Below are 22,847 nucleotides of genomic sequence, written 5' to 3' on the forward strand. Positions count from 1 at the left end.
TCCTAAATGACTGTCTGCATATTGTTTTACATGTTCAAAATAAATGAAACAATTGTGGTTATTGTGGCGTAATGGTTTGACGGATATTTTCTCAGCACACCTTTGGCCCCTTAGCACCAAACATCTTTTTTTTTCTTTTTTTGTGTCCCGTTTTTATCTTTAGCATCAGAATTGTTGTCTTAAGGCCAAGAAAGATGCCAGGCGGATTTATTTTACCAAGTGGATCATCATGGCCTCGCCATATTGGTCCATTTGATTAACCTTTATTATAATTATGAATTTATTTTTATTTTCGGTTGCTACAAACGGGACAGACATGACTGGGGGATAGGACAGGGAGAAAGAATGAAAGAAAGAGAAGGAGAGAAAGAAAACCAGAGGGGAGAAGAGACGGTGAGAAAGGGGGGAAGAAAGAAAGAAAAACAAACAAAACAGCTGGATCACCTGTATGGAGGAAAAAACAGAAGAGAAAGGAAACAAAAAAAGAGCAACATAAGAAAAACAGCACCATCACAATAAACTAGCTAGCAGTAGATACTAAATATTAAACAATATTGTGCAGCACGCAAGATAGACAGCGCACCAACCGAGCATCATTTAAACACCACAGCCTACCTGAGAATTGTTCCTGATTGCGTCCACCCCTTTACGACTACAGCGTACCACCTTCTGATGGCTTCTTCCTGAGTTCATTGCAGTCAAATCACCTCTGCAGTCACCAGATCCTGATTCAATAGAGCACCTCAGGGATGTGGGAGATTGGTGAGATTAAATCTGCAGCAGCTTTGTGATGCCATCATGTCAACATAGACCAGCATCTCTGAGGAATGTTTCCAGCACCTCGTTTAATCTGCACAACGAACACTGCAGGGAGCTCTGAAGTCAAACCTGGGCCCAACCCAATACTAGTCAGGGGCATCAAACAAACTGACCAGTCAGTGTATATTAAGAGTATATAAGCTGTATTCAGTGTATGTGCTTCCCCCTCTTTCATTGTTTTACCCTCTTTTCACCAGAAGAGGGTACCACTCATTTAGATGTGATGAGACCACTGGGCTAAAAGGCAAATAGAAATAATGTAAACGTGACACAAAAGGACTTTAATCCACCTACTGGCATAAAACCAGCTGGTCACTTCATTTATAAGTGACATAAGTCATTTTACAGGCAACATTTTGACACAGCAGAAAAACGTAGTCCAACTAAATTTAGATTGAATTTAGATAACTGCAGTGAAGAACCACCTTCATCATAATCTGAGTGAACAGACCGGCCACATTACTGCTTAGTTGTATTGTAGATACAGTAAATGTGTGCATTACTGTGCAAAAAGAAAAAAATAGAAGCTTTGTGACCTCAGTTAATAACAAGTTCTCCTGCATGTAAAATGCTCCCACATCAGCAGAAAGATGAGGCTGTGTTCACCTTCACAGCAGTGATTTGGTGTGATAGATGTGGGACGAGGTGCAGGGCCGCCACAGAAGCAGAGTGGATCTTTCATTGGTACACAGGGGGCTGACGGGCGCAGCTCTGCAGCCTGGAAACAGAAGGCGCAAGTGAATAGATGCCCACATGTAAGGACAGAGACAGGGAGCTGCAAATAGAAATGAGAGAGAGAGAAAGCCCTGAATGCTGTAATGCAGCCATGAATAAGAGATGCTTTGAATGCAGCTTTGTTGATGCACACACACACATAAAACACACACTCAGCTCAGCGTTCCATTAGAGGAAACCCAGGCCATTAGTAGCTTTATCTTCTTTGTGTACAGCACTGACAAGACTCCCCTCTCCATCACACCCCCTCTGAGCACTCTCAAAAAACATACAAGCAAACAGAATCCAAGCTGTGACACGCACACACATGCAGCCAGCCCTCCCGTCTCTCTCTCTGATGCAGATGTTGTGGATGGCTCTGTTTTAGCAGTGACTTGCAAAGCAGCCTCTCAAGTCCACCGGGGAAGGGCTTGTTTTCAAAAGGCCGCCTCTCCTTTCATGCTGATGCGATGCTTCAAACGGCTGACAGTCTCTCTGAATGTGCAATTACAGAATGTTTCTGTGTCACAACGGTTCAGCGTTCATTCACAAAAACTCTCGTCTCCTTCTGTGCAGACAAACATGCCTGTGACAGCTGACAGTGTCGCCGTGCTTCCTCCCTCTCACACGTGACACAGGCTTTGACTTTAAGTGTTTTACTGACTCGCAGTAACCGCTTTACCTTTTTCTGCTGTTTCCCTTCAGAAAAAATTGATCCTGACTTTAGGGATACGTGCACGCTTTTGTCTTTTCTGACATGTTACAGTTTTAACCCTTACTGGACTGTGAGAATCTTATTGCAAAAGCTATCGTGATGCTAACAGGGGTAAAATGACCAGAATTAGCTGCATAGTTATTCACAGTAGAACTTGTCTTCAATAAATAGCCTTGGAACATATTTATATGTGAGCGGAGCTGCTTGCACTACATGAATCTTTAGTTCATGGATTACAGAGGATTTCAGCATTTTTCAAGTCACTGTTGCTGTTGCTGTCATTCTGATTACTCTAATGATCTCATGGTGTCACTTTTGGCAGCGAGAAGTTGCTGATTTCAACAAACATCCTCGAATGACTAAAGATAGTCCTGAACTAGTTGGGCATTAACTAGTTAGACTAGGTCTGCTTGATATGAAGAAGCAGTTTGCAGTGATGTGAACCAAGAATATTTTTTAAGTGTCCAATAAACTCTTCACCCTCAGTAAAGCCATACAGGAAGCAATATTTTTATATTTTTCAGTGATTGAAAACTGAAAATTATAAAATTAAAGGTTTATTTACTTAAATAATGAGTCATTAAGGGAAATGTGTTTTGGATAAACTGAATGTAAACCAATCAAGTCAATTTCATTTGACCAGATTCAATGAAATTAAAGATTTTACATGGTAACAGAATTACATTGAATTGTAATTAAGTTAGTTAAAGTCAACATCGGGGTATCTTTTATTTATTTATTTGTTAGTTTGGTCCAGCCTGATGTATCTCAGCCAATAAAACGTGGTACAAAGCTGGCTTTTTTTCAGCCTCCACCATGAGGTTCTGCAACCGTCTTGCAGCCACAACAATGTCAACAATATGTATTCCTTAACCAGCTGATGAGTGGTCTGCATAGGTTACTGGGACTTGCTATGAAATTAAAGCTAAAGCCTCTGCATGCAGAGAACGTCAGTGACCCCCTGATAAACTCAAGTTACAAGAAAAAAAATGCTCGTTCCTTGATCAGATGGTGGTCGCTGGAGGTTGATCGTAGTTGCTTGGAAAATTGGTCACAATGAGGTGTATGATGCTATACTACCTCCTTGCAATTGCTGTGGTTGCTAAGCAACACACCAGCGTGTCTGCAAACACTCACCGTCTCCTCACTGAGAGGTAAAGTGTCACGGCGAGTGAGATGAGCCGTGTGGAAAATAAAGGAGGATCCAAACGCAGGCACTTGTACAGGTGTGAGGGTGGTTTATTAAACACAAAAAAGGAAATGGACAAACGGAGCAAAGCCTAAACTAAACTGGGAACAAACTGACTGTAGAACACGAACCTAGACATGAATGAGAGCGGGCGGAAACAGATGACGGTAGACTGCAGGGAAACACACAGATGAAGCACGGTGGAAACACAGACGGACCAGCAACTACAATGACAGAGGACACGACTAAAATACACACAGAGAAACACGGGAATTACACACAGGTGGTGGACACAGCTGGGAATAATCAACAAGACGAGACAGAGGGAAAACTGAACACACTCACATGAGACTCAAACCTTCACAATAAAACAGGAAACGAGAATACTACACCAAGACGCAGACCTGACACTGAGAGACAGACGGAGAATGACACATGGAACCTGAACTAAACTAAACATGAGATACAACCGAGAACAAATCCTTAACATGAATAAACAGAAACATAGAATTCTAATAATAATAATCCTCATAGTGCCCAAAACCACGACAATTAGTCAAAAATAAACTAACAATCCAAAACTCAAAATACTGGGTCGAAACTGACCCAGAACCGTGACATAAAGAAGCTATGCAAAGACTCACGTTTCGAAATGTATCAATTGCAGTGATACAAGTTTCACTTCAGCTTAATGAGTAGTTGGTGAGCGTTTGCAGACAAGTTGGTGACTTCAATGAAAACTACAAGTGACTGTGGCGATCTCCTAGTGACCAAAAATCACAATGAGCTTTTGATCCAGCCGTCTCATTGTGACCAATTCACCCGGCGACAGCCAACAACTGTTTGCCAATCAGTTTGCAAATACAGAGGCCATTGAGCGGTCACTAGGTCTGTGTGACCGAGGCCTTAAACATTTATTTTTGACAAATCATAATAATTTACACGTTACACTGCTAGACTAACTCAGGTAACTAAAAAGTATACAGGACAAAATATTTTCAGGTGCACTCCTAGTGAGAAACAATAAGAAATGTACACACACACACACACACACACACACACACACACACTGACACCAAAGCCCAGACCTGGATGGTCTTTGAAGTGCAGGTGTGCTTTTATTCACATACCTGGTTTGGTGAAGTCAAAGTCAGCCACTCAGGCCCACGGCGGTAAAAGAAAATAAAGGTCAACAGTGTCATTACAGTTTTCAAAATAGATTATTTTAATACGATGCAGGTCTTGAAAAATGCATCACCGGCTTCGATTGGCAGACGATCAGGTGCGATAATCTGAGCAGAAAAAACAAACACAAACAAAACACGATGTGATTGTTGTAAAGTGGACCCAAACAGCATTTGGAGGGCGTCTTAAACACAGCTGTAATGAGATTTTCACAGCCACACAGACAGCTCAGACCTGCTTATCCGCTGCCAGTTTGACTGAAGACTTCTGTGCAACCAAACCACAAAGCAAGGCGGCATCACCGACGTAGTTACTGATGGTCGTGTCATTACTGTTGCGGCGTTTGCATCAGTCAGGGTTTCCACTCCCCTCTTTGAACTAAAACGCACATTTTTGTTAGGTTATTAAAGCAGTACATGCTGCACATGCTTCCATGAAGCAGAGTATTATTCTTCTCTCTGTGTGGACAGTCTGCCCGACTCTGCCCAGTCAGTCAAGAAAAAGAGAGCTGCTACTAAAAGGCCCTTTAGTCCCTCTGCTTTCAAACCCGATGTAAACTGCACCTGATCCTGACCCGATTATGACAGTAAATGGAGGGACAACCTTGGCATGGACTAGCAAACTGCACAAAGAAAGGCCTCAGCTGGTCCTATAACTAAAGTAAGTATGTGACAAAGTGACAGAGGCAGGAGGGACCACCTGTAGACTGTCTAGTAATCACGTAATTATTCAGCGTGATAAAATGCTCATTTTGGCCAAAATCCCGTTGTTTTGTTTCTTTGGTGGCACATCTGTATTACTATCATTTGTAGTCAGTGAGGAAGCTGAATCATGTAATTAGTCAGTATTTGCAAAATGTATGAATATATCAAACAGCATATTTTATACCAGTACACTTTATATCCTTTGCTACTGTATTGGTCTACCCACCCTTGCTGACCAGAGGTCTCCAACCTTTTTTGCTCCACGGACCAGTTTATGCCCGACAATATTTTCACGGACCGGCCTTTAAGGTGTCGCGGATAAATACAACAACATAAAACTAGTACCGGTACCGAAAAAAGAAGATTTATTCATAACACACGTGAAAAGACCCAGGAAAACCGAGTAAACGATAAAAACGATAACAAAATAACGCTGAAAACCGATAAAAACCCTGAAAACTATACATTTCACACCTGAGCCTCAACTCTCGCGGCCCGGTACCAAACGACTCGGCTGCTGCAGACGATACCACCTACAGCAGTCATTGAACACAGCACAAACCAGTCCTGGTGTGGATTCCTTTTACTCACATACAGACACAGAAAATACACAAAAACCAGCCACGACACCCAAACTGTCTAAAAATCTTCTACTTTATTCGATAAGATAAATGTTTTTGTAAAACATTCAATAAAAAAATGATCTACAATTTATTGCTCGTTGTCATCTTCACACTAGGAATTTTGATCTGATGCATAATATCTTTTTTCCAAACCACTCTCACGAGGAATATGTTGCTAGATATTTAGACAAGGTTTTATGTTGTCATTATAGTAGTTATAACATACATACATACCCACGTTCAGAGTATATTAAAAAAAACAAGTTACAGTAGCTAGACAGAAAAAAACAGACGAGGGACAGGCAGACTCAGGAGTCCTCTCATGTACTTTAGAGCAATTTCAGGGGGATCAGTAGATATTAGATTTAATATTAGACTCTTTTATGTGCTCACAGAAAGTAAGACTCTCTTTATGGGTAACACATGTGTTCAAATGGAGTTTTTAATGTCAGAAAAATAAAATACTGCTCATCCATCCAATCACGGAGCAGCGTTTGGGGTAAACAAAAAGATTCATGAGGATGACCTGAGGCTCCGCTGTCCCGCGTCCGAGAGAATCCACATCCTTGCCGCGCCTCCCCTCATACACATTCTCACTAAGCAGTGTACGTGTGTATTTTGTTGATCTGCTCCTCCTCAGGCCTGCATGTGTGTGTCTGTGTGTGTCTGTGTGATGCAGCTGTGCGTGTGTGCTTTACAGTACACATGGGAGCCTAAAGTCCAAATTTCTTTTGTAAAACACGGACGCACAAACACACAGTTACAGTCGCATGCACGCGCAACCGCCGCCTGTTCTGCAGTCGGCGGCGATGTCTGGACATCATGCCAACATATTTACATTCTCGTTTTAAGGAAACTGTGTACAAGGCAGTAGTAGATGGTGATCCGGCAAGGTGAAGAAGTCGTTTTTGGTCGTTTTTGTGATTTATTTTGTTTTAATCTTGGAGGACGGGATTGAGGAAGAGGGGGCGGAGACGCAGGAAACAAGAAGAAAAAGAAACGTGAAGAAGAAGAAATCCTGTCAATAAATAAATAAATAAGTTAATAAGTTAAACTGGTCTGTCTGTACATGTGCCAAGAGACAATATGTGCATATGTTTCTGTGTTGGTTGTCATGTCTGTGTTTGTGTGTGCTTATATTGTGTAGCCTTTAGGGGCTGTAGCTACGGAGGAGAAGGAACTCAAACCCCTCCAGAGACCCAGAGTCTGCTCTGACAGCACGAACAGAGCTGCTATGACACTCAACAACAACACTGTGTGCAGGACTAGCTGGGATAACCATGCTTTATGAGCTATTTTAAAACTACATATGAAAACCTGCAGGAGTCACACAGAGGAGAGCTGTGAAAGCTTCTTGGGTCCATGCAAGTTGTTTATCGCACGTAAAGGCTGGAGTTTCGGTCACTGGCTGTAAATTTAGTCTGTGGGAGATATTTTGTGAACGTTTCATGTGTTATGTTACGTTATGCATTAAGGTGGTCCAGCAGAGTGTTGAGACGGGAGCTCGTCCGCCGACTTTCGAAGCTCGCAAGTACACCAGTTTCACACTTCTCCCTGATTTTTTCTTTCTTTCCATTCTTCTGTTACTTTTGTCACTTTTCTAGCGCGAGAGCTTAACAAAGCTGAACACTGTGAATGCCTTAGAGAAAAGACTGTCAGGAAGTGTGCACCATTATACAGATTTCACCCTGCATTCGAGTGTGGCAGTTCTGAACCTCTACAGACATTCTGCACAGAGTCACAGACACCATGCAAAGGCTTGTTTCCACATTTAAATCATTTAAATTAGTCTGTTTGTGTGTAAAAGTCTCATCTGTAGCTGTTTGTTAATTACACTTGTAGATATAGAATTAGCTTTTTAATTGCGTGCCCCGTGAGAACCTATAAAGACTTGCAGTTTATAGTAGGACAAGATATCGGTCATGGCCTGCTCCGCAATCGTGTAATGGACTACAACTGCCCCAAGCTAAAGCGTTGAATATGGAGAAAAATACAAAGAAAGATACACTAAACCATACCAGCTGCCCACACAGGCAGCATAGCAGAATGCTCTCTACCTGTGATATACACTTTGCAGCCCAAAGCACATTTTTACATCTTTTTTCCTGTTTTATTTAAACACGTAACTACTGTAAGCTCTGTAAGCTACACCGACCGTGCAGACGAATGCAAACGTGCTGCTGAAGCTACTCCTCCTATAGTCATTCATGCATCGTTGATGGATTGGATTAGACAGTGAAAAAGCTAAATGAACATGCACTTCAGATGAAATTAAATGTGTCTGTGCAGACTACTTTGGAAAGTAGTGCGTGGACATGTTTCATCTGTATCTTTGTGTTAGCACATTGGTCAATTTGCTCTGCCATTTTCAGTTATCCGGTCTTTAAGTGATGACGTGTTGAATCCTGCCCAAACTACCCTGCGTTTAATAAGGCTTTTGTGTTTTTAACATGTTTCAATGCTTTGTGTCTTGTTGTATTTAATCCCAAAAAGCTCCTAAAACAGGCAGTGATCACTGTCGGCCTCTCTCGGTTTTTATTACCGCTATTCACTTTAAAGCTCAGTTTTTAAAACCTTACGATGTAGCTACAGCCCAGCCCGTGCAGCAGTAAATTAATGACTAACCTCGTATTGTTGATGGATTATCTCAGTTGTTCTCCTGACTGAAGTTTGGTCCGTTTACAGCATCCTGCCATGTGATTGTATTTGTTTAACCATCGGGAACCCTCACGTTAACTTTTATCGAGTGGAAAAAAGTTAGCGTTCATCCTCCAGCTTCACTGTGTTTATGCTAACATAGCTGTGTCGCTAGCGATCACGTAGCACATCGTTATATACCAGCTAGCCCAACTTCAGTAACCCTACAAATGTCACTGCTGTTTAGTTTCCTGTCTTCATTTATGTCGGAAGTGACAGCAGAGCTGTACGTTTGAATTTGGTTAAGAAATCCTTCGCTCAGAACATGCTATATTATATTTAGACGGAAACTAGCGAGCTAACGCCCTGCTAACTTCTAACTCCATTAAATTCCATAAATTCTATTTTCATGGATGCCTGGTTGTTAAACTTAATTGTTACACCTGGTGGATCACCCACACTGATCATTTTATTACAGATGAAAGAATTTATACAGTTTTTAACTCTCAGTGATCATTTGACTTAGAGACCTGCAGCGGAGTTTGGGCCCAGACACAGCTAACGACGTCATACTTAAAGACGGGATAAACAGGTACAGGGTCGTCACTGTCACCCTGCACTGCACTGGAGCAGAGCTGGAAGCGATTTACATGTAGCTTAGGAAAAGGAAGCCGCGCAACTATTGCTAATGGCAATGCTAATGGTCATGCTAATGGTGAATCTAGCTAAATGTGATGCTAATGGTGATCTGACTAATGGAGACGCGGTACATATTAATATATTAGCTTGTATTTGGTTGAAAGGGCGTCAAAAGATGGTTCTCAAAAGAAAAGGAGATGTGTTTACTTACAAATCACTATAGGTTCTTATCAGTTCTTAGTTTATTAATTTATTAATTCAGTTTAAAGGGGTCTGGCTTGTTATATTGTAATGGTGGTCATTTCCAGTATGGAACAAAATTCCCCCCAGCAGATCTACAGTCAGTCTGGCAGTGAGAACGTGACTCCATTACACATCTTTAACGCATTTAGGAAATTAAGGAAGAAAAAAAACAGGGAAAGGGAATAAGCTTGTGACTGGCAGCTGCATAAATAAAAGTTGTCGTATATTCATATAAAGACACGTAGTACAAGTATCGATCACTTCTGTCATATCATAAAAACGATGCATTGCCGTGGCAGGATTAAACTTGCAGTGTTAAGTGTGTGAATGCGCGTCTCTGTCAGTGTGTATTTCTGTGCCCTTGGGGTGTGTTTTTGGGGAAAGGGTTAGGTTTGCCAGCTGTTGTACATTCACGGTGAGAGGTTAGGTGGCGCTGTCCTGCCGGTGCATTCACAGGATCAGCTTCAGGGGTCATCTGTAGGGCGTGTGTGTTGAAATTCAAGGGTCATTAAATGGTTAAATCTAAAGAAGGATGCATTTTCCTTTCTCCACCCAGGGGTTGTTCTTCATCAGCTCCGGGTTCAGGAAGGGATCCTCTGGGACACCATCCTCTATCCATTTTACCAAACTGTGTGGAGAGAAAAATAGAAAGAGCGGCATTTTTTAAATTCCTGAGGTTATAGTCTTACCACAATCTGTCCTCTATCCGCTTTCCCATATAAGGCAAAAGGACAAGGACAAACTGAGCGACCATAAGTAACTAATTATATTCAATTTTGCAACTTTTGTTTGTGTACTTTAGTTCTAACAACTCTGTTTCTTATTAAGAGTTTATGATTTTGAATTTGAAGCCAGCAGAAAATAAAAAATAAAATAAAAAAGCATTTTTTCTACTGCCTTGCATGACCTCTTCTTTAGTGTCTGCAGTAGTTTGCAACACAAAATGTTGTCCCATTCATGCTTAGCTGAACAGTTTGGACCATGCTTTTGCAATAAGTGCAGAGGGAGGTCTTGCATTGTGTTAGTGAAATAGGCCTGACACTGTGTGGATGGCAGCATGTGTTGCTCCTAAACTTTAAATCCCATAATGTCACAGATGTCGGCATCAAATTCAAAATGAACACGTTAAACAAAAGCAGGTTCTCAGTTTCATTCTCTTTTTGAATGTACATTTTATAACATACATATATAATTGTTTATTAACATTAAGGCAATTACACACACAGAGCACTGAGAAAAAGTGACAATAAATTCTAAACTTTTCACTTTCTATCTGTTCAGGACCAGTGTGCGTTTTGGGCTACAAGCGGTCTGATTGGTCAGATCTGTTGATCTGGATTTGAAAAATCATTGTTGATTTTACATGTCTGGTGTGAAAAGGCCCAGTGCTGATGAAATGCTTCCTTGGGTGTTTAATCTGATGGGACTGCAGAGAGAGAGACAGATAAACTTAACAGCGGCTGCTGCTTTGGTTCATTCTCAGATTAATGCTGTGACAACAAGCTTCAAGATACTGCTGATCAGCGAAGTCATATGACTACTTTATTATGGTGGTGAAATGACTAATATTGTATTTCCCAAATGTTCCTTGCATTTTGATGGCAGTTTTTATATTTCTACTTATGTATCAAACAATCCTAGCTCTATATATGATACTCCAAAAATGAAGGAACGATCAACACAATATAATACAAAATCAGTTCGATTTAATCTTCTCTGGTACAACTGAAAACGACAACGGGTGCACTGGAGAGGCAACAACAGCAAGATGACCCTCAAAAAGGGAATGATTTCGCAGGTCCTGACTGAATTTGCTCCAGTTTTCCTTTTTGCATTTTCCAGAGAAAACCAGAGCGTGCTCACACTTGGGGTGGCTGTAGCTCAGGTGGCAGAGCAGGTCAGCCACTAATCAGAAGGTCGGTGGTTCGATCCCAGGCTGCCTCCTGGCTGCATGCTAAATATCCTTGGGCAAGATACTAACCCCATGTTTGCCTACTGGTGGTGGTCAGAGGGCCCGGTGGCGCCATCGGTGTCCGGCAGCCTCGCCTCTGTCAGTCAGTGTGGCTACAATGTAGCTTGCCATCGCCAGAATGTGAATGTGTGTGTACTGAATGTAGTGTAAAGCGCTTTGGGGTCCTTAAGGACTAGAAAAGCGCTATACAAATGCAGGCCATTTACCATTTACACTTAACAGACGTAGAAGAGTCTGGAGACACCACCTGAGAACCTCTAGGATATTGTGTAGTGGTGCTGCCAAACAGTACCAAGACGCCATCACTGTCAATAACCCAGATGTTATTGACAGTGCATACAGGCATGCGGGGGAGCGTACACAGTGCTGAGCCACATTATGGAAGCAAGTACATGGCTTGACTTCTGACTGAGCCGCATTTGCTGATGAGGGAACTTGAACTTGATACACAAACTAGTACTAATTTAAAATAATGCACTGAATTAATGAGTAAGACAGCACAATAGTAACAGCTAGTGTGGCTCTATTTTCTCTCTCCAGCCTCTTCCTGGAGATGCAGTTACCAGTGTGTTCGGCGTATTTAGCTAAAACAAATATCTTCCCTTTTCAATCTGAGAGGCTCAGAGCGATTTATCTTTTTTTGTGCACAGTTGATTTCGGGGTCGTGAACTCTGCGCAGCACAGCAGTGGAGTAACTACTCACTCAGTCACTGTTTTGGAGGACTTCTCTCTTTTGAAGGCCAGCTGGTACTTGAGGCTCTCCACCTCCTTCTTCATCTGGGGCAGGTCCATCTCATCCATGGCTGCAGCTTGTTGTAGGGCTTTTCTGCCTGTGCAAAGTGGGAGGAGGCCACAGTTATATTTATATAGAGCGCTGTCAAATAGCAGGCAGACACGCTCAATACATCTGTGCCCTGCAGCAAGAACACCACAAAGTGCATCTGATTTATGACTGCTGCTTAGTGATTCCACCTACAGGAGGGAGAATAGAGGCTGTTGTGTTCATAGAGTACAACTCTCTTAACTCTACAGGATACATTCGTTTGATTTCTTTTGTGTTTTTTGGGCTCCATGTTTCCACTTCCATGGCTTTAATGAATACTTTGGTAATTTCATACTAAGGTCACAAAATGTGTTGCGTCTGTACTCAAAAGGAGGAAAAGGACAGCATGTATTTGTGCTCAATCTAATCTTTCTTCTGTGCTATTGTGTGTACATGTTCAGTAGTGTCCCAACACACCCACAGACACACCCACAGACACACCAACAGACACACCAACAGACACATGATATTGCACCATATTTACCACAATCAAATGTGTGAAATTGGGTTAGCAAGCGAGCAGAGTCTAACTTAAAAATGGTGGGTAAGCTGATAAAATAGTAACTAAATGTAATTGATATATAGCTTTAATAGGTAATACCAATGAATAAACATTTCTAGTTAAACCTAAAGAATAATTGGTTACATTTGAAAATCCAGAAACCTAAAAATGTTAAAGTTAGCTAAAAGTTAGCTAAACGTTAGCTAAAAGTTAAAGCTAAAAGTTAGCTAAAAGTTAGCTAAAAGTTAAAGCTAAAAGTTAGCTAAAAGTTAGCTAAAAGTTAGCTAAAAGTTAAAGCTAAAAGTTAGCTAAAAGTTAGCTAAAAGTTAAAGCTAAAGTTAGTTCTGTGGTTTCAACGCAAACTTGAAACAGCAGCCTAAAAAATAACAGCTCAGTTTTATATTACGGGTCCATATAAGCAAACATTTACAGAAAATGTTTGTCTTCAGCAGTATTTATATAGGTGGTGTTGATGAACCACCAAACAAGGATGTTGAGGTAACACGCTTGGAAGACAATATTTCCTATTTATTAATTGATTGATTTTTTCTCTGTTTTCCCCCAGCAGCCACCCCCAAGGATTTGGTGAGTATTGAAAGAAATCTGTAAGCACCTAATAGCAAAGCTTATCATCCCTATCCACAGCCATAGTCATGTATGAGACATCTAAAGTACTGAAAGGCATAACTGAATTTTACGGCTCCTGATAGCTGTTGTCATCATGTTTGGGAACTGTCCTACTCTTTTCATCCGCACAGGTTTCAAGCATCAGCGCAGCTATCAGTCAGATCGATCTTCTTCCCAAAGATCTTGAAATAAGTTCCTAAAACTATATGCAATTAGAAAATCTGATCCATCCATCCGACATAATGGGATCAGCACTTCTTTTACACAACCTGTTGAGACTAATGCATCAGTAATAAGCACTGCAGGTCATATCCATTTCATCCATGGAAGTAAGAAATGCAATTAGCTAAAGCCAGAATCACTCCTATGGAGACAAAAGACAGCAGCGTATTTTATCGTGAGATAAGAGATAACTGCAATTAGAGGTCACACCTTTTTGCCCCCTGCTGGCCATTTGAAAGAATGCAAATTTAAGCCACTTCTTACTGCCTTTACTTTTCAAACTCGGAAGCTAATCTTTTATGTACAATACTCTTACAGATGACTTTTTCTGCAATAATCTTGTAATAGAATGAGTTATTTTTATTGGTAATGTTGCTCCATTATTGTAGGGTCTTTACCTTATAATATAAAACACTTTGAGGTCATTGTTGTGATTTGTTAATATATAAATAAAACTGAACTGAATTGAATCATTAATCCTGCTGATCTGTTCCCATTAAAGAGTATATTCAGGTCCTGACATAACCCACTGAGGCACTCATTACAAACAATGTATACATATATCTGTACCTGTACAGATCAACTGATTTACAATTAATAAACAATGTGACATTAATATCAGTAACAGGATCTCTCAGCGGCCAACTCTGCACAAAAGTGGAGTATTTTTTCTCTTCCGCAGTGTCTTTTTTGGTCCGTTCCTCCCTCCTGCTCTCTCTTGCTCCCCTCCCACGCTTTGTGTCCACTCCACTCTCTCAGTAATACGCAGCCCCTCTCGTACGTGTGCTTGTGCTTATGTACCCCCGTGTGTGCTTTTATGAGTCATGTGAGGATTCGGGTGAGATGAGTGCTTGTCTAGTCTGCACTCAGAATTGATCTTGTTGAGATCCTTCAGAATAGAAACAGCTATGGTATTTTTAAAGGGGCACTGAATAATGGTTGATACTACGCAGTTGTCCTTTATGACAGTTTAGTGAGTGAGGGGTTATATTCAGGCAGGAAACAGCCCCCGAATCTGACAACTACTTCATGGTCTGGATCCAAAAGAAGCATCCAGTCAGTTGTCCAGCAAAGCCTGTCGTTTGTTACATGCTATATGCACAACTATCTTTTGAGAGACAGTTATGAACTTAAAATATAAAGACGTCATTGGTTTCTCCTCTTGTGTATAGCTTATTGCTCTCCTCTAGCAGAAGTCTGCTGCAGTCCCTAGTTTGCAGGGAAGTTCCCAGCTTCCCTGCAAACACTACTCACCAAACTGCAGCGAAACTTGAGGGCGACCAACAAGTCAGCATCTTTCATACTAACTACAGGGAACCACATCTCCTGGCGACCAACACAATCACAAGGAGGTTTTTGGTGCAGCACGATTTTGTGACCAATTTCACCCGGCAACAACTGGCAGCCTCCAGCATCCACTCACCAGCTGGCCAGGGAATGTACATTTTTCCCAGCAACCATAAGTATCATCCCATTCCATATGATCCTCTGACTTTGTATGAAAAGAACACAGCACTTCTGTGTTTGCTTCATTTTTCACGCCAGAGAGCTGCGTTCTTCTTTTATACCACCGATGGCTGCTGCTAGGCTAGCTGCTAGGCTAGCTGCTAGGCTAGCTGCGAGGCTAGCTGCCAGGCTAGCTGCCAGGCTAGCTGCTAGGCTAGCTGCTAGGCTAGCTGCTAGGCTAGCTGCTGGGCTAGCTGCGAGGCTAGCTGCCAGGCTAGCTGCCAGGCTAGCTGCTAGGCTAGCTGCTAGGCTAGCTTGAAATGTATCGCTCTGACATGTATTTCCCTAAATGCCAAATTATTCCTAACAGTAGTTAAACCCTGGAGTGAGATATGCACCATCTTGACATTTTGGCGCATTACAGTAAATGTACTAGTACAAGAGGCGATTGATACTATCAGGACAGTAATATTGAGCAACACAAAGCCGTAACTGGTTTTTAATGATTTTTGCCCTTTGAAAATTGATATTTAGGACTCTGGAACAGAATGAATCAATCATCACTCTGAACATGTGAAAGCCTCAGGCGTCAATGTAAAACACCGGCTGACATTGTTTATTTATTTTTATCTTTAGCACGTCATTGCTATTTGAGAGGAATGACGGGTAAAAAGGTCGTGGTTTTAAAAAAGAGGCTAGATTGAGAGAGACGAGGAGAGGTGCACAATCGGTGAGTCGGTGAGGTGCACACGCGTGTCCTTTTGTGAGTATGAGGAAAACACCAGGTGCAATATTACTGTGTGTGTGTGTGTCTTACCAATATTAGACACACAGGACTAGAGCGATGGCTGGTTCCCGGCTGAGATCAGGTTTCAGCAGCATCCTCTAGAGACAACACTGGGATTGGATGCTTTCCTCCATCTAACTCCATCACTCACCAGCTCCTTCATCCCTGTTTTCACTCTCTACCTGTTCTTCTTTTTCACATTCATTTGTCTGCTCCATCCTTCTCTCTCCACTCCTCTCAGCCTCCTTCTCTTATTTCTTCTCTTGCAGCGTCTCTGTTTGACTCCTTTCTTTTTTATTTATTTGTTTTATTTTTGCACCACTTATTGATCGCCTCCTTGGTTTTTTTCTTTCACTTATTCTCTTCCCCGATCTATGTTACTCCCGTCCTGGGAGAGCAGGTGTAGATTCCCTTTACTGCACAAGTCTTAAAATCAAAATGGAATATTTGCCTTTGTTTGAACAAAATACCAGCGAGTGATGATGTCCGGTGGAAATGTTAACCCGTGATGTCGCTCATCACAAAGTGTTTGAGTCTTAGCTTGGAATTAAATATAACATTTAGGTGGCTACAGTAGCAACGTCACTGTACAAGCTGCATCAAATATTTCACTGGAAACGTGGAGAACACAGACATCTGTCACTTCAAGTCATTTCCTCCATCCTCCCACCACCACCGCTGCTGCTGATGTGGATTTACTGCCTGCAGGTAATGCTGAGAAAGAGAGAGGGGGGGCTGCTGTTTCAAACTCTTATGTTTACAAGAATCTGCCAAATTTCGAGATGCATGGCACAGTCAGCGTGCAGTTTCACTAATGAGACAGATTTCAAGCCATTAAACGAGTCCAGCAATTTCATCAGAATACTGTAAAAGGCGCCTAAAGCACCAGAAGTTTAAAGGTCAAGTTCAGTGAGCTACAGCTCCCTGTGTTGGCGCGTCTGTCACCCAAAGCAACCGTGCCCTCAGCTGTAAACGCCACAGCTGTCATAAAGGGAGAAACTATCCATAGATCCCAAAACACGCTTTTAAAGCTGTAAACATGCTTTTTAGTGCTTTATTGTCATTTTTACATGGAGTCTGTGGGGACTGACTCGTCATCAGAGTCAGCCTCAAGTGGCCGTTAGAGGAACTGCAGCGTTTGGCACTTCCACGTTGGCTTGATCTTTCAGCTCTGCAGTCTGCTCGAGACGACTCAGTCATAATTATGTATGTCTATGTTTTATCCGCTACTACTGAAGCTGATAGTAAAGGAAAACAATGGAAAAGCTCATCAGTGAATATTTTAATGTTACATTTGGTATGATTTTTAAAAAAAATGTATTTTCTTCAGAGTATTTTGGTTGCTACAAATAAGTAGATTAAAAATGCGATTGTGTATAAGGGCTAATTTGGATGCTAATTCCCAACTTATCCTCGGAAAGTCATGCACTGACCTCCCTCCCAACTACAGCCTTTTTTCTGGGAACAACAAGAAAGCCAAAAACTGAATTATACAATTATACTACCAGAAGTAATCAGAAAAATCCGTCTATCACAAACAGTCATTGAATGAACCCAAAAATGAAACGTCGTCCTCATGCCAGCTGTTTCTTTCTTTCTATCATACACCTTTGTCTCTCTCCATCTCCAATTACTTTGAATGGGACTGGACGAACAGCCAACTGTGTAAATATGTCTGTGTTTATCTGGTAAAGCTCTGCTTTAGACAGCCTTTAAACGCCACACAGAGTAAATAATGGAAAGACTCCACCATTATACTGCCATGTGGTTTACTGATATCTTGCTCTGTGGGCTCTGAATCAGAAAAGATCAAGAACTCTGCTGCGCTCTCGCTCCTGTCCTTTCGCTGCTCTCTGATATCTGTTTCTGACTGTCTCAGACAGTTAATCTGTCACTTCTCTGGCCAATTATGGCTGTTGTGGAATAAAACTATCAATTATATCCCATTTACTCTAAACCAGCAGTCACGTGTAATGGTGCTTGTGATGTATATTAAAACATCAATAAATCAGAGTCAAATTTATCGCGATCCCTTGCTAATGTTACTCTAAACTAATCTCATAAGCCCTCCATTGTTACTATCACAGGGAAGACCCCGCCTTCCTCATAGCTTCTATCACCACACTTAAGAGGACGAGCATGTCGGAAGTCTTTCCCCCTCCATCACAGCACCATCGACTAGCTTCACGTTCACACAGGATATCATACTGGATGTGCAGCGCTCTTTTTGTCACAGAACCAAACAGGCACTCCACAGCCAAAGCTCACAGCACTGTTGATATTGTCAGTTAGTTGACAAAGTCCGATGTGTGTGTTTTTGTTTTTTTTAGCTCTTCCTGTAGTTCTGCCGGGTTCATCGAGCCGTGACGGCCTGCCTGAACCGGGCAACATGCAGTAAAGCATGAAGCGGTCAGGATGAGAGTCAGAACAGTTCACCTTCACATTTGGAGCAAGTTACTGTACCAACCAAGGGCAGTAGAGTGTCATGGGGACACTCACCGTTTTCTCAGATATTACAAGCTACCTGAAAATGATGGAAACGACCTTGTTGTAATCAAGCAAAGTGGGAATGTGAGAAAATTCCCTCTGGAGTCGAGCATGTTAAAATACTTGCTCAGCACTTAACTTGGCTATACATCTTAGCATTGTTAGAGTCGAGAGAGCGTGCTGCTTTTTTTTTTTTATCCTGAGTGTAGGTGGATCATTTGCACGAGCATCGTGTAAGAAAACTGCAAACTTCCCAGGAGGGGAATGTAGGCAATGTAGTTGTTGGAAACGCAGCTTTGTTACCTCGAAATGAAGTCAGATAAGTAAAATAAACTACCAGGACCATAAGGCGCATTAAGCAAATCAAAACAGTCAGATTAGTCAAATTTTACTCAACTCATTCTTCTTGCTTCCTCCACTTCTGTACCATTGATTCATTAATGCTGTATTCTCTCACAGCTGCTCTATGTTGTTGCAGTGTATTAATAACTAACCTCGTAGTGTGGATGGATTATCTCAGTTGTTAATCGAGTGGAAAAAAGTTAGCATTCATCCTCCAGCTTCACTGTGTTTATGCTAACATAGCTGTGTCGCTAGCGATCACGTAGCACATCATTATATACCAGCTAGCCCAACTTCAGTAACCCTACAAACGTCACTGCTGTTTGGTTTCCTGTCTTCATTTATGTTGGAAGTGATAGCAGAGCTGTACGTTTGATTTTTTCAGAAATCTCTCAGTCAGAACATGCTATATCATGCTTAGGTGGAAGCTAGCAAGCTAACTTCCTGCTAACTTCTATCTCTGTTAAATGTAATAAATTCTGTTTTCATGGATGCCTGGATGTTAAACTTAATTGTTACACCTGGTAAAGCAGCAACGCTGATCGTTTTATTAAAGATGAAAGACTTTAGACAGTTTTTGACTCTCAGTGTGCCGCAGTTTTTTGGACCCAGATTACTCCACGAGGCTCCACACTACGGTAGCTGTAATGCTCAGACAATCCATCAAGCGGTGCGGCTTCGTAGCTTACTAAGTCGCACTAAAATATTTTTGACAGATTTTTGAGCACCATGTACCACATAAAATCGGAATTCATACATAAGGCGCACTATCAATTTTTCAGAAAATCAAAGGATTTCAAGTGCGCCTTATAGTGCGGAAAATACGGTAGTTGGATGCGGTGGTCATTTTGTAGCTCGGGCGGTGTAAACTTTCTTTGTCGGTTTTAATAAATTTTGTTCATTTTACATCTCTTTAAAAGAATTCTGCCTCTTGGTGCTCGAAATATGAAAAATACTTTTCCAAAACATGGCGTTCACATTCACTGTTACCCTCAAAAACGTGTTTGACCTGGATGCAGCTCTGAAATATGACTTAGAAAAGAGAAACTAGGGTTACCCCTAACAGGTTTCCCAGGGGGGGAAGAGTTGACCGGCTTTTGGAGATGATGGCTTTGCTCTTACCACACAGGTAGTTCAGAGCAGTAATATATGGTGTTTGGTCAAGGTGTGGCTGTCTTTGCAGAGCTCACTGCAGTGTATACAGAGCTGTAAGTTTAAACTGGGACACTTTGCCATAAATGGAGGTCATCTTTTTCTTAAGAGTCTGCTCAAGTTTTATAAAAGATGAAGAACAAGTTAATTACATGTTCTTTATAAAAAAAAAAAAATCAACCATTTTTATGAACTGAATCTGTTTTCAGTATTTTGATAAAATGTAGCATTTAGTCAGACTCTGGGTCTGCATCAAAAAGGCTGCCACATATCTGTGTATGCCTGAAGCTTTTAAAAAGATATATTTGGGTTTGTGTGTGTGAAGGTTAAAGTGGGGTGGTTGTTTTAAGAGAGGGTATATAGGTCACGCAGCGATTTGGGTCAAAAGCATCCAGAGATTAACCTTTACCCCCGTCTCCTCCGCTATCTCGTCCCTCACATATACTATAGATATGTGTGTGTGTGTGAGGGAGAGAGTGGAGCAGGTTGTGAGGTGAGCTGCTGTTGAATGCTTAACTCGTGGTCCTGCTGACTGCTATGATTATAGCTCAAGGTTAAATTAGAAAGCCGAGGATAAAAGTGTGAAAGTGTAAGAGTTGGTGGAAGGTAAGGCCAAAGCAAAAATAAATAAATTATAACAGATAAGGGTAAGTAAGAGGCAGAGAGGCTGATGATGGAAAGAGAATGAGAGCCTCCTCTTGCCTCTATAGCTACTGCATTGTAAATAGAAGCTAAAAATAGAAAGGAACAGGCAGAGCTCTTCTGACCAGCTGAGAGTGGCGAGTAAGAAAGAAAGAAGAGGCTCCTTGTAGTTAAACTGAGGATGAGATGCTGCTGAGGATAATAAATGCCAGCTTCTGACAGATGATGTTTGAGCTTTTACAACCAGCTAATCTCTTCAGCAGCACTTCAGTGAGCTCTGAAGTGGCTGGGATCAGTCCAGATGTTATCACACTAGTGTCTGCATGAGGGAAACATCCAATCAATGGAACCTGATCAATGCAGGCATGAACTAGATTGGATGGAATTAATGTTTGTGTGCATGTTTTTGTTTGGGTGTATGCGTGTTCCCTACGGGGCCACACATACACTAGGGGTGGCGGTGCCTGCCCCAGAACACAAGACAACAGCAAAGAGATGCAAAGACGACAGGAGTGAGAGCACCAACAGCTATAAGTAGAGATAAAACGTGTAGAAAGAGATAGAAAGCAATAGCAAAGAGATCGAAAACAACACACGTGTAAAATCTATAGTAAATTAGTTTTAAGACGATCTCTTTGTGACAGAAATTGAAAACTGCAAAAATCCGCTGCAAAGAAATGAACCACAGAGAGACACAAACAGCTGTGAGTAGAGAAAACCATGAGATGCAAACGTACCACAGAGACACACATTACATACCACAATGAAGAGGCTTGGTATTAATGAACTACAAAGCTCTCAGCCATAAAACGGAAAATAATAAATAAAAAGGAGAGATGATCTTCTCAGTCTGGGGTTGTGTAGCTTATCTTGATCCAGAGCTCCACGCTCTCATAACCAGACGGTTTTAGGTCATTTTAAGTTTACTATCCTTTTATTACCAAAGAAAAAGTGTAAAAATTTAAATCTTCACAACTCTTCACTCCCTCCCTAAAAATGTGGTCCCGAGCACCATCTACCCCCAGAGCAGGGTCACAAGAGCCGGGGAGAGAAAAGGAAGGAGGAGGAGGAAGAGAAAGTGCAGAGGACAAATATAAGTTTTATGTAACATTCGTGGGTTCTGTATCGCCTGCGTGGTTGCAGTTTGTGAAGTACGCATGAAAAACCCAGCCTATGACAGATACATAAGGATCTTCTTATCGTGCCCATATTCAAATAAAATCTACAGTTTCATTTAGGGGTCAGTTTGACCTCCATGCTTTATGCGAACAGGCGAGCCTGTAATATTAATAAAGGCCCCGCTGTGCAGCCACAGAAGATAGTGTACCGTGGCGTGGCTCTCCTACCTCACTGATGCGCTGGCGGAGGCTGTTGCTCTTTCCAAGTCTGACCGGTGCAGTTAAACTGGAGGAGAGGGCAGAGAAGACAGCTGGCCCGACTCACGGAGACTGATTTACCCCCTCTGCTAGAAAACAAATAGCGCACTTAATGTCCGTAGACTTAGTTTATCTCGGAGAGGCGGTGTGCACTCTCGGTATCCGCTGGAAAAGATCAGGGATAAAATCCGCAGTCTCCAGAGTCAAAGACGCGATGACGACCAGTCTGAAGCTGTCTGGAGTGCTGGAGGAGTCTCGCTGTTCGCCGGTAGTCCGGTTTGTTGCTGCAGCTGCTGAACCTGCACGAGAACGAGGCGGGGAAACGACAAGTTAACGATCTGGTCCCGTGCGCGCTCCGTCGTTCGCTGCCCGCTTCTCTGCTGGGATCCTCCTATATGAGCGTCAGTGCGCGCGCGCGTGAGTGTAGGAGCGCGAGGAAGAGTGTGTTCCCCCAGGATGCGTATGGAGAGTTGATAAGGCGAGGAAGGGTGGGGGTGTATAAGCGCAGGTACAGCACAAGTAAGGGAAGACTTCTGTGTGTGTGCGTGCGCGTGTCCATGCGCGCGCGTCCGTGCGTGCGTATGTGAGGAGTCTTTTTGCCCCCATTGCCAGATCCTGGATTTCTGCCCTAATATGGCCACTTATAGCTTCAGAGCAGGAGAAAGATTTCGGTTTCCAGTCAAGAAAAAAGAAACATGTTTGCGAATGCGTCGCTTTTAAACCCTCTAACAGAAGAATCTGTTTGATCAGCAACTAAAGCAGAGATTCGTTATTTTACTGCCAACCAGTCTGTATAACTCGAGTTACACCTTTGATTTAACCTTTAATGGCTCTCATCAGCACGTGACAGAACACACTGAGTTTTGATGTATTGCTAAAGATGGATGTGGCTTACTGGTCCTTCTATTGGCCAGAGCTCTGGTTGAAGAAAGAAGTTTTGTACAGCGATGCAGTATGGTCGTGCAAGGGTTGACTACTAGCTGAATTTAGAGTTCAAATGG

General features: G+C 42.0%; 1 protein-coding gene across 1 annotated transcript; it reads right to left on the reverse strand.

Annotated features, from left to right (window-relative positions):
- Positions 1-5,961: 5,961 nt before the first annotated feature.
- gng13b (guanine nucleotide binding protein (G protein), gamma 13b) lies at positions 5,962-22,281 on the reverse strand. The gene is made up of 3 exons (XM_085157087.1): positions 21,817-22,281; positions 12,144-12,270; positions 5,962-10,096 (listed from the first exon to the last, which is right to left on the reverse strand). The coding sequence occupies exons 2-3, from the start codon at positions 12,239-12,241 to the stop codon at positions 9,991-9,993; spliced, it is 204 nt and encodes a 67-aa protein (XP_085013213.1). The 5' UTR covers positions 12,242-12,270; positions 21,817-22,281; the 3' UTR covers positions 5,962-9,990.
- Positions 22,282-22,847: the final 566 nt, after the last annotated feature.

The sequence above is a fragment of the Neolamprologus multifasciatus genome, chromosome 4 (assembly GCF_963576455.1).
Source record: "Neolamprologus multifasciatus chromosome 4, fNeoMul1.2, whole genome shotgun sequence".
Lineage (NCBI taxonomy): Eukaryota > Metazoa > Chordata > Actinopteri > Cichliformes > Cichlidae > Neolamprologus > Neolamprologus multifasciatus.